The sequence below is a fragment of the Oryctolagus cuniculus genome, chromosome 7 (genome assembly GCF_051225735.1).
Source record: "Oryctolagus cuniculus isolate XC-2025 breed Fujian yellow rabbit chromosome 7, ASM5122573v1, whole genome shotgun sequence".
In the NCBI taxonomy this organism is placed as follows: Eukaryota; Metazoa; Chordata; class Mammalia; order Lagomorpha; family Leporidae; genus Oryctolagus; species Oryctolagus cuniculus.
Window position 1 is genome coordinate 142,148,400 of NC_142873.1, and position 21,759 is coordinate 142,170,158.

The 21,759-nt window shown below is 42.1% G+C and overlaps 1 protein-coding gene and 1 non-coding gene across 51 annotated transcripts in view; both read left to right on the plus strand.

Moving 5' to 3' along the window:
* Positions 1-21,759, plus strand: part of PUM1 (pumilio RNA binding family member 1) — a 150,935-nt gene that overhangs the window by 108,019 nt on the left and 21,157 nt on the right. For 33 of the 50 annotated variants that reach the window (XM_070078873.2, XM_089301130.1, XM_017346521.4 and 30 more), the window contains 5 exons: positions 4,956-5,094; positions 7,595-7,738; positions 8,619-8,915; positions 10,036-10,272; positions 20,550-20,817. In XM_070078873.2, the coding sequence (XP_069934974.1) occupies positions 4,956-5,094; positions 7,595-7,738; positions 8,619-8,915; positions 10,036-10,272; positions 20,550-20,817 (1,085 nt within the window). The remainder of the gene's footprint in view (positions 1-4,955; positions 5,095-7,594; positions 7,739-8,618; positions 8,916-10,035; positions 10,273-20,549; positions 20,818-21,759) is intronic. The other 17 variants (XM_070078883.2, XM_017346523.4, XM_070078884.2 and 14 more) reach the window with 1 other exon arrangement.
* On the plus strand, positions 5,216-5,288 carry LOC127493825 (small nucleolar RNA SNORD103/SNORD85). Its single transcript, XR_007924363.1, has one exon. It is a non-coding gene; the product is annotated as a small nucleolar RNA SNORD103/SNORD85 (small nucleolar RNA).

Here is a 21,759-nt window from a genome sequence, read left to right on the forward strand (position 1 = left end):
AGAGGCTGAACCTACTATGCAAGTGCACCGACCCTACATATAGTTTCAGTTTCTTTTGTAATACTGTTAAGTAGAATATATTTCATTTTATGATTGAAAAAATGAATTTTTTCTAGATTTATTTACTAATTTAAAAGGCAGAGTTAGACAGATAAAGATAATCTTCCAACTGATGGTTCACATGCCAAATGGCCATAATGGGCAGGGCTGGGCCAGGCCGGAGCCAGGAGCCAGGAGCTTTTTTGGATCTCCCACGTGGGTGTCAGTGACCCTACTCCTTGAATCATCTTCTGCTACTTTCCCAGGCACACCAGCAGGGAGCTGGATCAGAGGAGAGCAGCTGGGACCCAAATTGGTGTCCTGTGCCACAATGTTGAACCTGGAAAATGGAATTTGTATATTTAGGGTCATACAGAGATTTAGTTATTAATTTGAGTACCAGTTGCTATTTTTTATAAAGATTTCTTTATTTTATTTGAAAGGCAGAGGTACGGAGAGAGATAGAGAATCACAGAGACAGATCTTCCATCTGCTGGTTCACACCCTAAATGGCTGCAACTGGTAGAGCTGGGCAATCCGAAGCTGGGAACCAGGAGCAGCTTCTGGGTCTCCTGCTTGCATGCAGGGGCCTCAGTACTTGGGCCATCCTCTACTGCTTTTCCAGGCACATTAGCAGGGAGTTGGACTGGAAGTGGAGCAGCTGGGACTTGAACAGGTGTCCATATGGGATGCTGGCACCGCAGGTGGTGGCTTAACCTGCTATACCACAGTGCTGGCCACCAGTTACTATTTTCATAACTTGTTTTCTGACCATAATGTGATAATTGGAATTAAAAATAATTTGAAATCTGGTATTCTACCATTAACTTGCTGCAACTAGGACATATTGCAGGACTTCTCTGATTTTATGAGGATACTTAATAAAAGACATTACTTTCAAAATTTTTGGCTCTAGCTTCCTAATACTGCAGAACCTGAGAGACAACAGTGATAGATCAAATGATTGGATCCCTGCCACCAGCTTTCAAGACCCAAACTGAATTCCTGGTTGCTAGCTTTGACCTTGGCCTGTCCTTGGATTCAGTCATATGGGGTGGAAACCAATAGAGGGGATTTGTGTCGTTTTTGACTCTCAGATAAATAAGTACATGTTTAAGGTTCATTGGAAAATGAAATTAAAAGGTAAGTTTATTTTGGTGCAAAGAAAATTTGAAAGCCATGCCTATTTTTTCATAATTTAGATTTATGGAATTAATAGTTAAGTTTATTTTGGTGCAAAAACAAATCACCTTTGAAAGCCATGCATGGATTTTTCATAGCTGTGCACTTAGGAACTTTTTGAAGATCCCTCAGATTTTTGTTTGTATCAGGCTAAACTTAGCTTTTAATCCCATTTTCCATGAACTTTTTTCCCTTGCTACAAAATAGACATCACAATCATTTACTTTCCAAAGTTTTTGATCATCCATAATTACAGATTCTCTAAGACTGGTTTTAACATTAGCTTTGTAAAAAAGACTTTTTAAATTTATTAGAGAGAGCAATCTATTATCTGCTGTTACTCCTCAAATACACAGTGGGCTGGACCAGTCTGAAGCTGAGAGTGGGAATGCTATTCGGATCTCCTACGTGGTTGTTAGGGAGTGAAGTCCTTGAACCATCACCTGTTTCCTCCCAGGATGCACAGTAGCAAGAACCTGGATTTGAGATCAGTGTTGGGATTACAAACACTGTGAGAAGGGGACGTGAGCTTCCTAAGCCCTCCATCAAAGGCCCGCCTGAAACATTATTAATGCTTTTAATAAACCTCGACTGTTTTAGTTCCATTGTTCTTTTTCCCCTACTTCCTCCCAGTTTTTATTTCAAGTATTTGAAGAAAGTTTTATTTTCTTAATGAATTGATGACTTTTCTTGTGGCCATTTTGACCCTTCATCAGAAAGTATATGTATTTTTTTCCAGTCAAGCCAGCTGTTACACACTTTGCAGCAGAGTAGGTGATATTCTAGCTACTGAATTTTAATTCTGATTCCTGTTTTTGTCCTTCACAATTCCTTTGACATCTGATTTACATTTTTTTTTAATTTTCTGTTTTTGAGTGCTTATAATTAAGAATGAAGGAGAGCCTCGTCATTGGGTGGCAAACTTAGTGGAGATTAGATGATGGGTTTTTCATTTTCAGAATGAGTTTAGAGGGCTGGTGTTGTGGCGTAGTGGGTAGACCCGCTGCCTGAGATGCCAGCATCCTGGTTTGAGACCCAGATGCTCCACTTCCTGTCCAGTTTCCTGCTGTTGGCCTGGCAAAGCAGCAGAGTATAGCCTACATACTTGGGCCCCTGCACCCACATGGGAGACTTAAAAGAAGCTCCTGCCTCCTGGCTTCTACCTGACCCAGCCCCAGCTGTTGTGGCCACCTGGGGAGTGAACCAGGCAATGGAAGACCTCTCTCTCTCCGTCTCTCTCTCTGTCTCTTCCTCTCTCTCTAACTCTTTCAGATAAATAAATAAACTTAAAAAATGAGTATAGAAGGGCTTCTGAACCTTCTGGATTGTGGGAGAGTTTAGATGATGATTCTGGGGAGCCTAGTGTAGAACTAACAAGGATGAGTGATTATTCATGTATCTCCTTTGAGCATGTACTTGCTTTTTGCTTTTAAGTGCTGTGTTTAAATTTGTACCTTTGAACAGAAATTTGGATTTAACAATCTAGTATTAACAACAAGCAATAAATTCCCTTTTTTGGGTACTGCTAGGCAGATTGATAGTCATTTTTTTATTTTATTAGTCTTTAAAATGTTACCCTTTCCATAAAATCCACAGACTTTGATAGTTATTGATGAAATTATTTTTTTTTTTTTATTTTTATTTTTTGACAGGCAGAGTGGACAGTGAGAGAGAGAGACAGAGAGAAAGGTCTTCCTTTGCCGTTGGTTCACCCTCCAATGGCCGCCGCGGCCGGCGCGCTGCGACCGGCGCACCGCGCTGATCCGATGGCAGGAGCCAGGAGCCAGGTGCTTTTCCTGGTCTCCCATGGGGTGCAGGGCCCAAGCACCTGGGCCATCCTCCACTGCACTCCCTGGCCACAGCAGAGGGCTGGCCTGGAAGAGGGGCAACCGGGACAGAATCTGGCGCCCCGACCGGGACTAGAACCTGGTGTGCCGGCGCCGCTAGGCGGAGGATTAGCCTAGTGAGCCGTGGCGCCGGCCTTATTGATGAAATTAAATATGTGACTATTGAATGTTGGCTGATAACTTAGGAACTTTGATATATAGTCAAGGTGCTGCACAGATATTTAGAGAGTAGACAGAAAGCTAATACATACATTGCTTTCATTCCTCATTGAAAAACAAGAACCTTGGGGGCCGGCACTGTGGCGTAGTAGGTTTAGCATCCGCCTGGGCACTGCTCCCATATGGCTGCCAGTTTATGTCCTGGCTGCTCCATTCCCTGCTGATAGCCTGCAAAAGCAGTAGAAGATGGTCCAAGTGCTTGGGCCCCTGCAACTCTGTGGGAGACCTGGAAGAAACTTCTGGCTCCTGGCTTTGGCTAGGCCCAGCTCTGGCCATTGGTGGCTATTTGGGGAGTGAACCAGTGGATGGAAGACCTGTCTGTCTTTAACTCTGTCTCAAGTAAATAAATAAATCCTTTTAAAAAAACAGAATGGAAAGTCATTATTTAAAAAACAGACCCTTCCATACTCTGTACTATCACTTTCTTTTGTTACTTTGTCCATTCCATCATTCCTGCCCTTTGACACATCCCATAACCAATTATGAAACTAGCTCTTTATGCTCTATGAAAACAATATTCCTCATGCCATTTCCTTTTTTGTTTTGCAGGTTTTTTTTTTTTTTAAATTTTTTAAGATTTTATTCGATAGAGATACAGAGAGAAAGGAGTGAGTGTAGGAGATTTTCCATCCACTGGTTCACTCTCAGTGGGGCTGGGCCAGGCTGAACCCAGGAACCTCTTCCAGGTCTCTGACATGGGTGGCAGGGGCCCAAGGACTTGGGCCATCTTCCACTGCTTTCCGAGGTGAACTAGCAGGGAGCTGGATCAGGTGTGGAACAGCTGGGACTCAAATCAGCATCCACATGGGATGCTTGCACTGCAGGGAGTGGCTTAACTTTCTATCCCACAGCACTGGCCCCATCTTTGGTAGTCTCTGGATAGGCATTTTCTAAGTCTTGGCTTCAATACGTGTGCTGCCTTCCTTGTCTTTTCTATCTGTGTAGTTTGAAGTGCTTTTTCTCTCGCAAAGTTGTCTAAAAGACATTATTTTTTTAATATTCTAACAAATAGGTAAAATCAGCTGTTAACTCTAGACTTACAATTAAAGAAACTAGAGGCTCTAATTTTAGCCTTGATCTATGCATTTTCTATTTTACATGCTTGCATATATGTATGTAGAGTTTGTAAAATAGATTCTTCAGATCCTTTAGTATAAGAATGATTACTAGCACCTTAATAACTCTGTTTCATTGATGAGAACTAGATCCTGTACCACAGTGGCGTATCTGGTATACTCATCTCCATTTAGATGAGTGTCTTTGGGGAATTTATGAAAGGAGAAATAGAAACAGATCAGAATCCTTTTATATCAAATCTGTTGAGCTCATTTTGGAGCCATTTGAGCCTTGATGAATGGGTAGTTTTATGTAAAAGTGAAGAAAATGGTCTCATATCCATATAAAGAGAATATAGCTTCTTTTGTGTGTAGGGGTATTTTTTTTGGGTGGCTGTTTATAAGGGTAATACATTTAAAAATAAGAATGGTAGAAAATTCATTATATCAAGTTGTTAATTGAATTTCTGGACTAACAGCTATGCCATTATAGGGAACATGTTTTTATCACTTATTAATTTGTGCAGGTTGACCCACCTTGAGAATGACAGTGGCTATTCTACACTTCGAATGAGAAGAAAGTCATTGACCTATTTCTTTCTCCCATTCCTAGGTTCTCCGAGGAGGAGCCAGCCAGCGCCCTTTGACCCCAAATCAAAACCAGCAGGGCCAACAAACAGATCCGCTAGTGGCAGCTGCAGCAGTGAATTCTGCCCTTGCGTTTGGACAAGGTCTGGCTGCAGGCATGCCAGGTGAGGCTGTGTTGTTGTTTGTAATACTTTGGGGAAGAAAAAAAGGTCTACTCATTGGGATTATGTTGAGGAATATGGACAATACTTTCACCTTGTTTAGGCTTGTTGTTGTGGCTTGGCGACTGGCAAGGATGATAGATACTTGCCCTCACTTAGACTATAGTTCGTTGATGAGAGCATTGTTCTGAGCCAGTCTGGAGTCTTAAATGTTGCAGATATGTTACTATTCACATAGGTAGCAATACGTGATTTTTCTTTGATGGTGAACTGGTTTCTTCAGGACTAGGGATATATGGAATGGCCAGCCTATTGAATTATCACTCCAAGGCTTTAGTCTTTCTTTTAAAGATTTTCGTTATTTGGAAGGCTGAAGGAGAGAGAGAGAGAAAAAAACACAGAGAGAAACAACGAGAGAAAGAAAGAAAGGGAATGAATATCTTCATCCTGGCCTCTCATGTGGGCTGTCAGGTGCTGCCTTCTTAGGTATATTAACAGGAAGCTGAATCTGAAGCAGAGCAGCTGAGACTGTAACAAGCACTTGGATAGGTAAGCTATGACTTAACCCACTGTGTCACAACACTGGCCCCCAAGGCTTTTAGTCTTTCTGCTTATGTATTTGAAGAGTGTAATTACAAAGAAATTCTGGGTATTTTTGGTGGAGTCATACCTTAATTTGTGGGGCTTATCCCAAGTCAATAATAGAGGTACATTTTAGCTGCCTATTTCTGAGGTTAGAGATATGTCTTGAGTATATGATGTTCTCAGCTTGTCACCTGTACCTATGCTTTGCATGGAATTGAATGTAGCTTATTATACTTTGTTTGAGACAGATCTTATCATATCTGTTATGGATTTTAACAGATTGAAAAGTGTAGCTTCATCAGCTGATTTATGGATTCAGTGAATAACTTGCTTCATTTGAGAAGTCACCTGCAGTTTCTCATGTGACTCAAACTAGGAGTGGGAGATCCCACATCATGTAGTATTGAAAGATCCTGTCAGTTGAAGCATATCTAGTCTTCCTGCTAACTTGCAGGATATTTGTACTTAGATTATTTTGTGAGATATGTGTATGAAATTATTGTGATTGTTGTAACCATTTGTAGCCTTTTTGTTATTCATTTAGTCAAGAACACAAAATAGTTGTCAGTATAAGATTACTGGTGATGGCCGGCACCGCAGCTCACTAGGCTAATCCTCCGCCTGCGGCGCTGGCACTCTGGGTTCTAGTCCTGGTTGGGGTGCCGGTTCTGTCCTGGTCGCTCCTCTTCCAGTCCAGCTCTCTGCTGTGGCCCGGGAGTGCAGTGGAAGATGGCCCAAGTGCTTGGGCCCTGTATCCGCATGGGAGACCAGGAGGAAGTACCTGGCTCCTGGCTTCAGATCGGCACACTGCACTGGCGGCAGCGGCCACTGGGGGGTGAACCAACAGAGGGAAGACCTTTCTCTCTGTCTCTCCCTCTCACTGTCTAACTCTGCCTGTCCAAAAAAAAAAATATATATATATATATATATTACTGGTGATAACCTTGGCTGGTGCTCTAAAGAGCGCAACTATCCCTATCCCACCCTATCACTTTCTAACCCTTTTCGGATGATGAGTAACACTGCCCCCTACAGTGCCCTTAATAGGGATCAGACATCCTGCTGGATCCTTCACCTCCATCTTTTAGCAAGAACTTTATAAGTTAGGTTGTACTGTTGCTAAACTTAAAGGAAGCACTGTACAAATTTTTCTGGGGCATATGTGAATTGACAGCAGCATTACTCTTGCACTTTGGGCCCATTATTAAGTAAAATAACGGGCACTGGGACCACAGAAACTACAATACTGCAAAGCTGCTAAGTGTAGTTACTAAGTGACAACCGGCAAGTAGCCTGTGCAGCAAGGACAAAGGCAGGCTTCATATCTCAAGCAGGGTGGTGTGATGTTTCATTATGCTGCTCAAGATGATGTGTCTGCTTATTCCTGAGGGCTGCCTTTGACAGCACTTTGCTTCATCATGAAGGATGAATCAAGAACCGAGTGTCTGCTAGCAGTAAGCCTAGAAATATACCTCTGACCGTGCGGATAAGCAGATACCTGTCGTTTGCTGGACATGATTTCTATTCCTGCCTCCTGGTTGGTTGTTAATCATAGAACAGTCAAAAGTGTGAACTTCCAAGACATTTTTTGCCCTGCCAATTGGATGCAGATTCATCTCTTTAAACTAGCTAGTCAAAAAAGGACACTCTTTGGCACCACTTTGTGTGATAAAAGCCCTCAGACGCAAGCTACTTGGGCAGCTCTTCCTTTGGAGCCCACCTCTCCTGACGGCTGCATCAGGGTGGTGTCCTGCTTTCAATAAACCACAGAAGATGGCATGTGATTTCAAACTAATGAATTGCTTATTCTGAAATTTTCACATTTAATATTTTCAGATGGTGATTGTGGAAACTGAAACCTTGGAACATGAATGTGTGGATAAAGGAGGATATTTATATGTTGGCTTGATATTCCTAGGTTATCCAGTCTTGGCTCCAGCTGCTTACTATGACCAAACTGGTGCCCTTGTGGTGAATGCAGGGGCAAGAAATGGTCTTGGAGCCCCTGTTCGACTTGTAGCTCCTGCGCCAGTCATCATTAGCTCTTCAGCTGCACAAGCAGGTGAGCTTCCTTCTGTGGACTCTTGTCAGAGCAATCCAGGAGGGGAGGAGGGACAACTGATGAAGATGTTCCTAACATATATTGAAATATGCTGTATTTGACAGTTCTCAGTGTAGCAATTCTACCTGTAATATTTCAAAGAAAGAATCAGAAGCAACAAATGACCTTAGTAGAATCTGATTGTTGAGGGTGCATGTACCATAAGGTTAGAAGCAAGCACTGGCTCCACTGAGAACAGAGGAGGTTGGATTATTCACATAAAATGGCAATGTTGGCTGAAATCCAGATCTTATTTCACAGCAACCCAAGCCATAATTTTAATATAACTTTGGGCTGGGGGTTTTATTATTTTAACATGCAGTAAGGGTGGAGGAAGGGTGTTGGAAGTGGTAGAGTCTTGCATTTGATCAGGGGTGGGGGAATAATATTTGTTCACTTTAAGCTTTTAAACTTTCTGGAATTAGGAACAATAGAGGGAATTTAAAAGAGAACAGCATGCTAAAATAGGAGTTTGAAAGACTTTAGTTAATAGGAGACATGGTTGTAGGAAAAAAACTCAACAGGTATTTGTACAATTTGTGATTTGGGGAGGTAGTTGTATTTAATGGGTACTTTTGATGTTTGTACCACTTTTAAACTACAGACTACTGACAGTGAACTTGCTCCAGTGATATTTTGACTTCAGATTGAAAGCAGAAATAGAAAATAGAAGCTTCTGATGTAAGGGTCAAAGGAAAATTCATACAGTTCTTTACAAGCTTTGTGTCTGCCCTAAAAAAAGTAGTTAGCATTAAAAAATTTGAACAAAAAGGATAAAAATGTAGTTTGGGTATGTGACCAGTTCATTTCACAGCCAAACGGTTTGCTTTCTTCTTTATAGCTGTTGCAGCGGCCGCAGCTTCAGCAAACGGAGCAGCCGGTGGTCTTGCTGGAACAACAAATGGACCATTTCGCCCTTTAGGAACCCAGCAGCCCCAGCCCCAGCCCCAGCAGCAGCCCAGTACCAACCTGGCCTCCAGCTCTTTCTATGGCAACAACTCTCTGAGCAGCAGTTCACAGAGCAGCTCCCTCTTCTCCCAGGGCTCTGCCCAGCCTGCCAACACGTCTTTGGGATTTGGAAGTAGCAGTTCTCTTGGTGCCACCCTGGGATCAGCACTTGGAGGGTTTGGAACAGCAGGTAGAAATCAGACTCAGTGCTGTTAAAAATGAATTTTAATTATTTTTGCAATCTTTGTGGATGAATTTTAATTATTTTTGCAATCTTTGTGGATACTGATAATGCATGGAACCCTGGAACCACAGGCATATATGACTTGAGCCCTGTGGAAATTCAGCTACCCTCCCCATAATCTTTTGAAATAATGGATTATTGAAATCAAGTTATGTATTTGGGCCTTTTCCAGGTCCATGCTCATGTTATTGCTTATTTATACTCACATGGTTGATTTGTTTTAAGGTTTTGAGAATTGCGGGAAATTCTTACAGGCATTGAGAGGGAACTGTAGAAAGGTGGGCTTTAAAAAACAGGGAGGAGGCCATCCCTGAGATCACAGAGCTGAGCACTCCACATTCAAGACCGAACTGAGTGCTTGGCGTGCAGGCCTTAAAGAGTTAGAAGTTTCTCCATTCTTCTGAGCAAAATTAAAGTAGACTTTGTGCAATATCGGGAGGATAGATGTTAGACCAAGATATTTTTAGTTCTTCGATGAGGGAAGCCAAAAGCTGGTCTATAGTACAGTGAACAATGAGGTAACTGCAGTGGTTAGAAAACAATGTGATTTCAAAAAAGGTATGTTTGAGAGAAAGAATCTTAATTGGAATTGGAGGCTAGTAGTAACTCTTGATTGACTCTACTGAGAAAATAGGCATTCATATATAAGTCTTGTGTAGTGGGGCAAAACCCCATTTACAGTCTTTTTTTCTGTATTCCATTTTTCTACTAGAACCTTTGGGTCAATAAAAGGCATTCTTTCTAGTCCATTTTCTTTCACCTTTTTTCATAGCTTATGTGGCCGTCAGAGCTTTTTAACCCTCCCCTATCCCATAAAATATGACACCAAAGGAAGGTAAATTTGGCATACGTGTGATGGTTTGATCAAAAGTTTCATGTTAACCTGAGCCATGTCCTCTTTCTTACTTTATCTGCCCCTAGAACTGCTACATGAACAGTTAGGCTGTCTCTGCTGACAAATTTGCAGTGGTAAGGAGTCTGGATCAAAGTGTTAGGAACAGGTCACTGGGCTTGTTCTTCGAAGAACAGGCCTGTTCTTATCTGCATTGTTTTAATTCCATTTTAGTTGCAAACTCCAACACTGGCAGTGGCTCCCGCCGTGACTCCCTGACTGGCAGCAGTGACCTTTATAAGAGGACATCGAGCAGCTTGACCCCCATTGGACACAGTTTTTATAACGGCCTTAGCTTTTCCTCCTCTCCTGGACCCGTGGGCATGCCTCTCCCTAGTCAGGGACCAGGACATTCACAGACACCACCTCCTTCCCTCTCTTCACATGGATCCTCTTCAAGCTTAAACCTGGGTAAGAACCATTACTCTACCACCACTTGAACTCTAGAACTCTCTTGCCACTGATGCCATTATAAGTACTTTGCATAAGCAAAGGACCATCCCTTTATCCTAGCCGTGTCCTGGATGCTCTGTGCCTTCCACATGTTATTCAGGCTGTACCTACAGATAGTATAGAAGCTTTAGACTTACTAGATTTTGGGTATAAACTCTATATACCTTGTGTATTCACATGAGCTTTAGCTTGAACATTTTGTTCTTTGGCTACTTGTGAGACTCTTGCATTACAAACACAGTGCAGGTTCATTTCAGTGCAGCTGGAAAACACAGAGACACAGAAAAATAATTTATTCACCTAGTAACTCCTCCTGAAATGACACCACAATTAATATTTTGCCTTATTTCTTTTCAGATTCTCCCTCCCCATGTATATTTATGTTTACATTTTATGTTAAAATGCTTTCATAAGTAAAGCATTTTATTTAAACAATTTTGCCAGATTCTTAGATAACTATCATAACTATGCTCTTAAACTACACAGTGTGCTAATGAGTAGATGTATGTTTTCCTATTTGGGTCATTTTATATCTGGGTTTTTTTGGTTTTGTTTTTAAAGTGATGTTACCATTTAGATCAAGAGTGGGAACGTCTGGCCCAAGGGTGTGGTCCTGCAAAGGCAGAACTTGAAATGCAGTGAATCTGTAGCAGGCTCATTTTTAAGTCGATCATTTTGTATGGTCTGTAGGTGGTATTATAAATAGCCAGTTGGCCCTTGGCAGAAAAAATATTCCCTACCCCTGACTAAATTGTAGAAAATAGGAGGGTAAAGAGGATACCAAGCTCTGCAGGCTGTAAGAATGAAAAGAAAATCCTGTTAGTGTTTTGTGTGGCAAATCTCTAAATCTTTTACAAGGTAGGAGGTATTTTCTTATCTCAAAGACATGATGCCCACTCCCTTTTCTCTGTTAATTATCAACCGTGGATTTTGAAGTACCAGTTTGTTTCCCAGATAGGGAAAGTAGAGACCTAGAAGTAGAGTGACTATTCAATTGATCGTGCAAGCTGGTGAGTGGGAGTGCTGCTAACAGTTAATTAATGATGACAGGCATCAGAACTGTCCTGACAAGGCAGCATCAGTGGCCACTTCACCTAGCAGGTTCTAGTTCTCAGCAGCAAGTTTAAAGTGAGGACAGACTACAGATGAATACGATAGCTTAATTGAAAAAGACAAAGACTGAGAAATGGTTTATAAGAATCATGAAAACCTGAAGTAGGTAGGGGAATAGAGTTATTCTAGAACTAAGAGTAGTATCTCTGAGTTTCAAAGAGGTAAGTTTCCAGGCAAAACTGTGTGTGTGTGTGTGGGGGTGGTGGTGGTGAAAACTACAGTTGTACAACTCAACATCTGAGGCTGTAAAAGGGCATTACTTTAGAAAAGTTGTAAGGGCATTCCTGATAGGTAGGCCCATAATGGATGGGTAAAGGGATAAGGTGTGTTATAAAAGTGTTTCCTAGTGACTGAACACCTGGCTTTAAACCAGTCAGTGAAAGTAATCCCAGTTTGATATGTGAATAGAGGAAGGAACTAACACTCACTAATGGTTGCCTGCTAGTGGTACTGGATTCGAGTCCTGTACACATAGCTCTGGAGGGCGTAGGTATTATCCCTGTGTTGTGGATGTAAAGAATCCAAGTCTCAAGATGTAATGTTTTCATCTCAGAATTAGAATCAAGCCTTTTTTGGGACCTCAAAGAAAACATACAAATTTCAGTGTATATACTGACACATGGTGTGCACAAGATATCTTTTGAATCAGTACATTATCAAACTCATAAACATTATCTTTAGTTTCTTGGCTTAAACATTTGAATTATGTCATCCCATACTGATATTCAATGAACTAAATCTGCAAAAAATTTTTTTCTAAAAAGTAGATAATGGATGTTTTAGGTTTTCTAGGCCAAATTGTCTCTGAAGTGAATATTGAACTTTGCTGTTGACATGTGAAAGCAGCCACAGACAAAATGTAAATGAATGAGTATACAGCTGTCTTCTAATAAAGCTTTTATTTATAAAAATACATGATGGGCCAGGTTTATCCTGTGGACTGTAGCAGCTCCTGAGTTAATTGCTGTAGCTATTGGTGTTACTTACATCGTAGTGCTTTCCCTCTTCCCAGTATGCCAGCAATTGAATGAATTACTTCTTAATTTATGCTTTCCCTATTAACTCACACTGAGTTATTTTCTGCTTATGTCTTGTTGTGTTTTTTCTTTTTTTAAGATTTATTTTTTTGAAAAGCAGAGTTAAAGGGAGAAAGAGAGGTCTTCCATCTGTTGGTTCACTCTTCAAATGGCAGTAATGGCCAAGGCTGGGCCAGGCCCAAGCCAGGAGCCAGGAGCCTCATCTGGGTTTCCCACATGGGTGCAGGGGCTCAATCACTTGGACCATCCTTTGCTGCTTTCTCACGTACATCAGCAGGGAGCTGGATTGGAAGTGGAGCAGCCAGGACTGGAACCGGCACTCATGTGGGATACAGGCACTGCAGGCTCTGGCCTTACCCTCTGCACCACATCACGGGCCCCTAGTTTTATGTGTAATATATCTTCCCTCATGAGAAATTCTGTGTATTTGCATTGGACTTCTCTCTCACTGCATGTTGTACCGATATCCTATATTATTCCCAAGGAATCTGCTGTCTTCATCAGTAAAGCTTTGCCTTAACTCAGTCTGTTTTCTTGAGAAAAGTGTTCTTCTATGCCATATTCTTAAGCAAGAGAAAATAGTTGAATAGTTCTTGGTTTCTAACAGAGTCCGTGCAGAAATCCTAAACATACTTTGGTGCAAGAAATTTAACATATTCTTACCAAGTTTGTATCGCATCACACTGAGTACAGCGTCTGCTATTCAATACTGCTTCACTGCTCCCCCCAGCCGTCAGTTACTTGATCAGGACCAGCCATACAGACAATTCCGTTTTCATTGTGTTGAGTACTCAGAATAACTCTTCTGCCCATGGAAACTTAACTCGGTGTGATTTAATGAATTTTCTAATAACACATAGTTTGTAAGCATTTGAATGTGGATACCAGCCTATAGTTCTTTTTTTCAGCATGGACATATTCCCTATCACATCATTTTTATACTTCATACTAGTAGTCAGACATATGTTAAGATTCTAAAAACAATTAGTGACCTGCTTAGTAATTTTTATTATTTATTCACTAGTCACTTAATTGAGGGCCAACTAATGATTCTTCAGTGACTTCCATTACCAGTTGTTGAAATTCCAGATGGAGTAGGGTGTGTGGATTCATTCAATTATACTTTACTTATTCATGCATTCTATCAAGTGAAGTTTAGTAATTTTGGTTTGCACAGCAATTCTGTTAAATACATTTTAGAATGTTTATAGCCCTTCAGTAAGATTCTTCATGGCCTGTTGTGGTCAGTTCCATTCTTAGCCCCAGTCAGCCACGATCTGCTTTCTGTCTCTAAATTTGCATGTTCTGGAAACTATACCATGCAGTGTGTGATCTCTTTCTCTTTGCATGTTTTCAAGATTCATCTATAATATACCATGTGTCAGTTCTTTTTTATTGTCAAATAATCTTCCATTTTATAAAAATACCATCTTTGATCTTTCCACTCGTAGCTAATGGACATATTTTTGGCTACTAGGAATAATGCTGCTGTGAACATTAAGTGCACGTGTTTCTTTGTACATGTTTTCATTTCTCCATGGGTAGAATAGTTAGATTGTATTTCTCGTTTTACTTTCTGGGAAACCATCATTTTGCTGGGTCTGTCTTACTGAGTGTAGTTATGGCGGTGGACGTGATAAGATATGTGGTTTTATTTTCCATTTCCCTGATGCCTACTGATATAGCGCGTCTTTTCATGTGCTTATTAACTATTTGTGTTTATATTTGAAATATCTGCTCATCATTTTTGCCTATTTTAAAATTTAGGTTTTATTATTACTGAGGTTTCAGAGTTTTTGTATATGCTGGATATAAGTCTTTTATCAGATACGTGATTTATATGCCTATTTTTTTCACTTTATTTCTTTTTATTATTTCTTTTTAAAATAAGAGCTCTTCTGTCTTCTGGTTCACTCTCCAAATGGCCACAACAGCTGGGGCTGGGTCAGGAGTCAGAAACTCCATCCAGATCGCCTATGAGGTTGGCAGGGGCCCAGGTACTTGGACCTTCCCGTGCTGCCTTCCCAGGTGCAAAAGCAGGGAGTTGGATTAGAGGCAGAGCAGCTGGGACTCCAACCAGAGCCTCAGCACAGGATGCTGGCATCACAAGAGGCAGCTTAACTTGCTGTGCCACAACACCATCCCCTAGTTTTTCATTATTAAAATGGCATTCAAAGTAAATTTTTGTTTTGATGAGGTCTGTGGGGAGCAACTCGGACTAGACTAAGTTATTGGAATTAAGACTTATTCTATGCATCTGCTCTCCCACAATATGGCGCTAGGAGAGGAGAAAGCAGCTTCTACGCAGCTGCCTCTTGCCAACTTGAGTGATGACCTCCAGGAGCTGATCCTGCTCCTGATTGGAGGAGAGCAGCGTACTCGGCGTGTGGGCAGCCGAGTTGGGATTGGCGGAGGAGGACTATAAAGGAGGAGAGAGAAGGCATGCACCAGGAACATCTAAGGGGAACATCTAAGGGGAACACCTGTGCAGCCCCCGAGAGAGCCGGCCGGCGGTGTGCCGCTCCCCCGCGGAAGTGGGGAATGCGGCAGGGGGAACCGCCCTTCCACGGAGGTGGAAGGGACGGACGGTAGCCAACCCGGGAAGAACCAGCAGCCAACCCGGGAAGAAGCAGTAGCAAACCCGGGGAGGGCCGAGCAGACGAAAGAACAGCGCAGGGTCCTGTGTCGTTCCTCCACGAAGACGGGGAGCGACAGAGGTCCAATTTATTATGTGTTGAGTATAGGATCTAAGAAATCCTTGCCTAGCACAAATTCTTGAAGATTTCTTTATTTTTTGTTTTAAAATTTATTTTTTTAGAAGGTCCATTCATTTATTTATTTGAAAGGCCCAGTTACAGAAAGAGAAGAAAAAGAGAGAGATCTTCCCTTCTCTGGTTTGCTCCCCAAATGGCCACAATGGCTAGGGCTGGGCCAGGCCAAAGCCAGGAGCTAAGGGCTTTATCTGGATTTCCCACATGGGAGGCAGGGGTCCAAGTACTTGGGCCATCCTTCTCTGCTTTTCCAGGTCATCAGCAGGGATTGGATTGGACATGAACCAGTGCCCATATAGGATGTGGTGTCACAATCTGACGCTTAACCTGTGGCACAGCACTGGCCCCTAAAATATTTCTTCTTAAAAATTTTTTTTAAAGATTTATTTATTTATTTGGAAGTCAGAGTTACACAGAGAGAGGAGAGGCAGAGAGAGAGAGAGGGGTCCTCCATCTGCAGGTTCACTCCCCATATAGCCGCAACAGCCGGAGAGAGAGAGAGAGAGGTCCTCCATCTGCAGGTTCACTCCCCATATAGCCGCAACAGCTGGAGAGAGAGAGAGAGAGAGGTCCTCCATCTGCAGGTTCACTCCCCATATAGCCGCAACAGCCAGAGCTGCGACAGTCTGAAGCCAGGAGCCAGGAGCTTCTTCCGGGTCTCCCACCCAGGTGCAGGGGTCCAAGCACCTGGGCTATCTTCTGCTTTCCCAGGCCATAGCAGAGAGCTGTGGATGGGAAGTGGAACAGCTTAGGAGTCCTGTGCTGTGGTGTTAGCAGGTTAAGCTGCTGCCTGATGTGTCAGCATCCCACATGGGTGCCAGTTCAAGTCCTACCTAGCTGCTCCACTTCCCCATCCAACTCCCTGCTGATGTGCCCGGGAAAGCAGCGAAAGATGGCGCAATAGCTTGGGCCCCTGCAGTTTTGTAGGAGACCTGGAAGAAGCTCCTGGCTCCTGGCTTTGGTTTGGCCTAGCCCTTTCCATTGCGGCCATTTGGGAAGTGAACCAGCAGATGGAAGACTTCTCTCTCTTTCTCTGCCTCTGCCTTTTCCTCTTTGTAACTCTGCCTTTCAAATAAGTAAATAAGTCTTTCCCAAAAAAGTTTTTAAAAATTTATTTAAACGGCAGAGTGACAAAAGGAGACAGAAGTGAGAGGAGAGAAGGATCTTCTGTCTGCTGGTTCACTCCCCTGCAGTATAATTGGGGCTGGGTCAGATGAGAGTCAGGAGCTAGGAACTCTCTGCAGGTCTCCTGCTTGGGTGGCAGGGACCCTGGTATGGGAGCCATTATCCACTGCCTCTCAGGGTGCACATTAGCAGGAATGTGGCTTTGAAGCCAGGGTGAGACTCCATGCTGGGTACTCTCATATGGAATGTGGGCATCCCAGGTCATGCCTCAACCTGTCCCAGTACTCTGATTTATGGCTTACATATGACTTGTGACTCTCACTTGCACTTGAGGTATCTGTATCTGTTAAATTCTCTTACTTCAAGAAGAGTATGGAATGTGAATGTCCCAAAGGTCTGATTCTTAATGGTTTCATAAGTCCTGCCTGCCCATACCTCTCTCTATCCTACATCTGCCCCCTCTCCATTTTCTGCAATACTTCTCCACGTTTATGGTTTTCTGTAGACTCTTCACATTGTGCCATTTACAGCTCTTAGCGCAAAGAGGTAGCAGGTGCAGTTTATTATTAAGTGCATGGTTGACAACTCCTAGTCTTTTTATGTGTTCTGAAAGAAAAGTATTGTACTGTTCATTCTTACAAAGTTGTGATATAGTAAAAATGAGCTCAGAGAATTAAAATCTGTCCAGAGCGAAAGAATTCCAGGGCTTAAACCATCTTTTGTATTGTCTCTTTTAAGGTTATATGTGTCTTTAGTTTGTTAGGAAACAGAGTTCAAATATAGTACCTGTCTTTGTTCTTTACTTCGTTGAAGGAAGAATTTTTAAGTTAGCAGTAGGTAACCTGCACTAATTTCAGATTATCTGTTAGTCAAGTATGTGCTTGTAGATAAATCCCCATTCCAAACCAAAATGCAGTATTTGTGATTTTCAACCTCATTCTCTGAAGGAGACTGACCATGTGACTTTGGACTGTTGCCGTGTGCTCAGAATACTATTAAACTTATTTAAACCTAGGTCTACCTTGTTTTTTTTTTTTTTTTTTTTTTAAGGATTTAGTTTGGCGAGAACTCATTGCGATGAACACTGTTACCTGTGCCTATTAAATACTGAGCCAGATGTTGGAAACCTTGGGAATTTTTCTTTAAAGGCAAGGAGACAGGGTTTTTACCCATTAGCCATCTAGAAGATCTGTAAGAGCAAAAAGCAAATGGATGAGAACATTCCACATAGCAAGGGAATGGAAAACTAGATGGCCACTGGCAGAAAACCCTTTTGTAGTTGTGTGAAACAACAGAAATACATAGTAATTTAAATAAAAGTCAATTCATTAATTTCTGTAGAAAGATGTTAGAGGTGGCAGTAAAGCCCACCAGTGTCAAAATACTGTATTAAATAGTGAAATCTCTAAGGGACTCACTTTGAGGCCTATAGGAAAGTTCTTTTTAAGTCAAATTATCAATCTAGGCCCTTGAATGGCTGGCTCTGGAGTCAGCGTCTCGGGCGCGATTCCATATATGTACGCCCATTATTGTGACCCCTCAAACACGTTTCTCCACATTCCCCATCTTTAAGAGCAATGGCAGTGTACCTTTTGCCAGGTATCTTTCCCCAAAACAACCAGAAAGCCACAATTTAAGCACTGGTTTAATGTTTAAAGAAATGTGGCTTGGCTCACACAAAATGTTTATGAACTACTAGTTTGCCATGTATAATTTAGCACCTGGGAAATTTTCTTTCTCAGTAATAAAAGCTTAATATGCATATGTGTATGTGTGTGGGGTGAGGGCAAGGTAGGGGTGGGGCACCTGTATCTGTCTGGCGTCCTCAGTAACTAGAACCAAATTCAAAGCTTTGAGGCAAAACGTAGAACATTTCATCGTAGGCACGTTATCTATTATTCATCCTAGCCCTTTTTGTTACAGATTAGTCAGTATGTTTTTGGTCACAATAACAGAAAGCAGCAAGTAGTGTAAGCTACAGGTTCATTTATTTGCTGATATAAATGGAGGGACAAGTGTAGCAGTAGGATAGTTTTCAGGGTTGGTTTATCCCATCATTAAACATTGTCACCAGTGATCTGGCTACCTTCTGATATATCTTACGGCTTGGTCATCGACAGGTTCTTCAGATACCTTTGATTTGTTTTCAAAACTCTGTGTTTTTTTTTGGGTGTGGGGGGGCATTCCTTCTTAGGCCTGTTTGTTGCTGTCGCCATAGTCTACCATCTCCTGCTGACCTGCCTTACTGTTTGCTCTTTGCCCGTTTCTCCCCATTCTCAGGGAGAAAAGAATTATCTGTGAGATGGAATAAAGAACAGTTATATGGCCAGTATTTTTACATAAGTTCCCATTGTTTTGTTAAAAATATCTTTTCCTTTATTTTTCTTTTTTAAGATTTACTTATTTATTTGAAAGGCAGAGTTAGAGAAAGAGGGGGCGGGGGGAGACTTCTATCCACTGGTTTACTCCCCAAATGGCTGTAATGGCCGGAGCTGGGCCAATCCAAAGTCAGGAGCTGGAAGCTTCTTCTGGGTCTCTCGGGGGTTCAGGGGCCCAAGCACCGGGGCCATCTTCTATTGCTTTCCCAGCTCATAGCAGAGTGCTGTATCAGAAGTGGAGAGCAGGGACTGGAACCATCACCCATATGGGATGCTGGCACTGCAGGCAGTGGCTTTACTTGCTATACACAGTACCGGCCCCTTCCATTTGTTTTAAGAAGTACTGTGGAATTTGACAAAAATAACAATGACCAACAAGAAGATGGTGTAATGGAGTCTGAAAATGAGTCTCATACGATTGCAAGGTCCTTATGCCTGAAGTGTCATTCTATATTCTAGCCATGACAGTTTCCAAGTTTCTATCTTTATAGGAGCATTTCTTCTCTCTGGGTCTTAATTTCCTGTTACATGAATGAGAATTAAAAACTTTTGCAAAAATGCCAGCAATAATGCCATAGAGAGTATATATGAAGATTTTGTAGCATATAGCTGGCCATGGCTGCTTCACAGATTCTAACACTAAGCCATTTTCTTTTGGTTCCATCACTTTGAGCCTGAAACCTTTGAAACTAAACCGTTGAATTCCATGGAGAAATCCAAACCAGTTATCTTATTATACCTACCATTAAATTCAAAGCCAGGCATTCATTAAAACTCAGAAAAAAGTTAACGAACAAGCAGTTCGTTGTTGTTGACTTTTCTCCTGGGTTCTGAGTTGTGTTTATCTGCTGTTTGTGGTTTATGTGGTATTTCCTATCTATTTCACTTTTCAGATTAAAAGTAGTGTGGGAAAAACAACCCAGAAAAGAATTAATGTATACATTATTTTTGTAATGCAAACTGGAGCTTAGAAATTGAAATTATACTCATGATTTATTATGCTGGTTTCCGTTTCGATAACCTTGTGGTCATCTCTCTGTTTTACCTGTCTAAGGATTCAGTTGTTATTCCCTTGTCAAAAATCAAAAACAGCAGTATCAGTGGCATGAAGGTTGATGCTACTGCAGTCATTTCAGGCTCTAAGTCCATAGCATTTGTTGAGAGCTGCCCATTCGTGATGAAGAACTTGCAAACCTTCCATTTTATAGTGTATCTCTTTTTTCCTCCTATTCCTTACTTCTAATCCTTGGCTTTGGCTGTCTTAGTAATTTTCAAATTTCTATTTAGTGGCCAAGCCGTTGCTTCTAAGGAAAGCTTTTTGAAGGGTCTCCTGCAGAAAACAGATGAATCTGAATTCCCCAATTTTTAAGGATGGATTTCAGATGGGAGTAGGGATTATTCAAGAGTGGATAAGTCTCCACAGAGCTCAGCTTGGAAAACCACTGATGTCTCAGTGCAGTTTGGTGTTTTCTAAGTACCCACTGCTGGTGTTCAAGTGCTGGGCTCACACAGTAGGCACAGTTTGACCTCATTTTCTTTATTAAGGGCTATGCTAAGAGTTGCTCCATTTTTGCTAGCAGTCTGCTATTAGTGGTAAAAAGCATTTCCCTCTCAAGCTTTGTGCCATTTTCCTTCCAGATTGGTGAGTTCTCCCTGGGAAATCCTGGCACTGATAGACTTGAGACTTAAAACAGAAACAACAGGACTGGAGAACTCAGGACAGTGCAGGCTTTTGCGGGGGGATGCTTTTCCCTTTTTCGAATGCAGTTTCTTAAGAATGGTCTTAAGTTCCTCTGTTCTGTAACCAACAGGAGGACTCACAAATGGCAGTGGAAGATACATCTCTGCTGCCCCCGGCGCTGAAGCCAAGTACCGCAGCGCAAGCAGCGCTTCCAGCCTCTTCAGCCCCAGCAGCACCCTCTTTTCATCCTCCCGGTTGCGGTATGGGATGTCTGACGTCATGCCCTCTGGTAGGAGCAGGCTTTTGGAAGATTTTCGAAATAACCGCTACCCCAATTTACAACTGCGGGAGATTGCTGGACATATAATGGAATTTTCCCAAGACCAGCATGGGTCCAGGTGAGGACTTGGCTTTGGCAGTGGAGGTAACTGAAATTTTAACTCCTTAAATTCTGTCCCTCAGACAGGTTAATGTCTGAATAATTCACCATAATATAGTTCAATCAAAGCGTGCCTCTTAATATGCTTCTCATTAATTATTTCAGAGGGTCACTAGACAAACAGGTGTTGGCAAAAGGGCCTTTCATAGCCAAGAACACATGTTTTAAAACACAAACATTTGGACTTTCTGGATGAGTAGCCTGGTGTTTCCAATTCAGAAGAATCCCATAAAAATCTACATGTTAAAAAAAGAGACTCACATAAAGACCTGCACAAACTTTTGCTGCACTGAGCATTATAAAGAATCCTTTGCTCTCAAAGGAGTATGGTTCAGCTACACATTGGGTATGTTGGCTGCTTAGGAGTCAGACCGTTTTCCCACTTGCTCCATGCTGTGGAAGTGAGAAACCTCAGAGTTGAGAGAAGAGGCTGTTCCAGGGGCTGGATTTGGCTTTGGTCTCCCCTTCGGCTGCTACAGTGGGCCTCACAGAAAGGGAGCCTGATTCTAGGGAAGCAGCATCACCTACCCTTCGTCCCCAGGGCTCTTTGTTTCCATTTTGGTTTCCTTGTCAGACCACATCCAGGTGTCAGACCCTGCCTCGTTTGTCAGTGCTGCCAGCATGCTGCTGAGCAAGGGTTTCTCATGTTTGGATTCCTGCAGGCCAGATTCAGACAGGGTGATTTCTTCATGTAGTTGCCTGCACTACGTAATGCAGACCGAGTAGCTGCTGCTTCTGAAGATGAGTCAGAGCACATAGTAAGGACCGTAGCTTTGAGTTCAGCAACGTGGAACTGGCTTCCAAAGTTCTTTCTCTGACACCTCTCCCCACCTTTATGTCTTCCCTGTCTCCCCACACTTAAATCAAACTTGGTCTGTATGTCCTTCATAAGGAAATACAC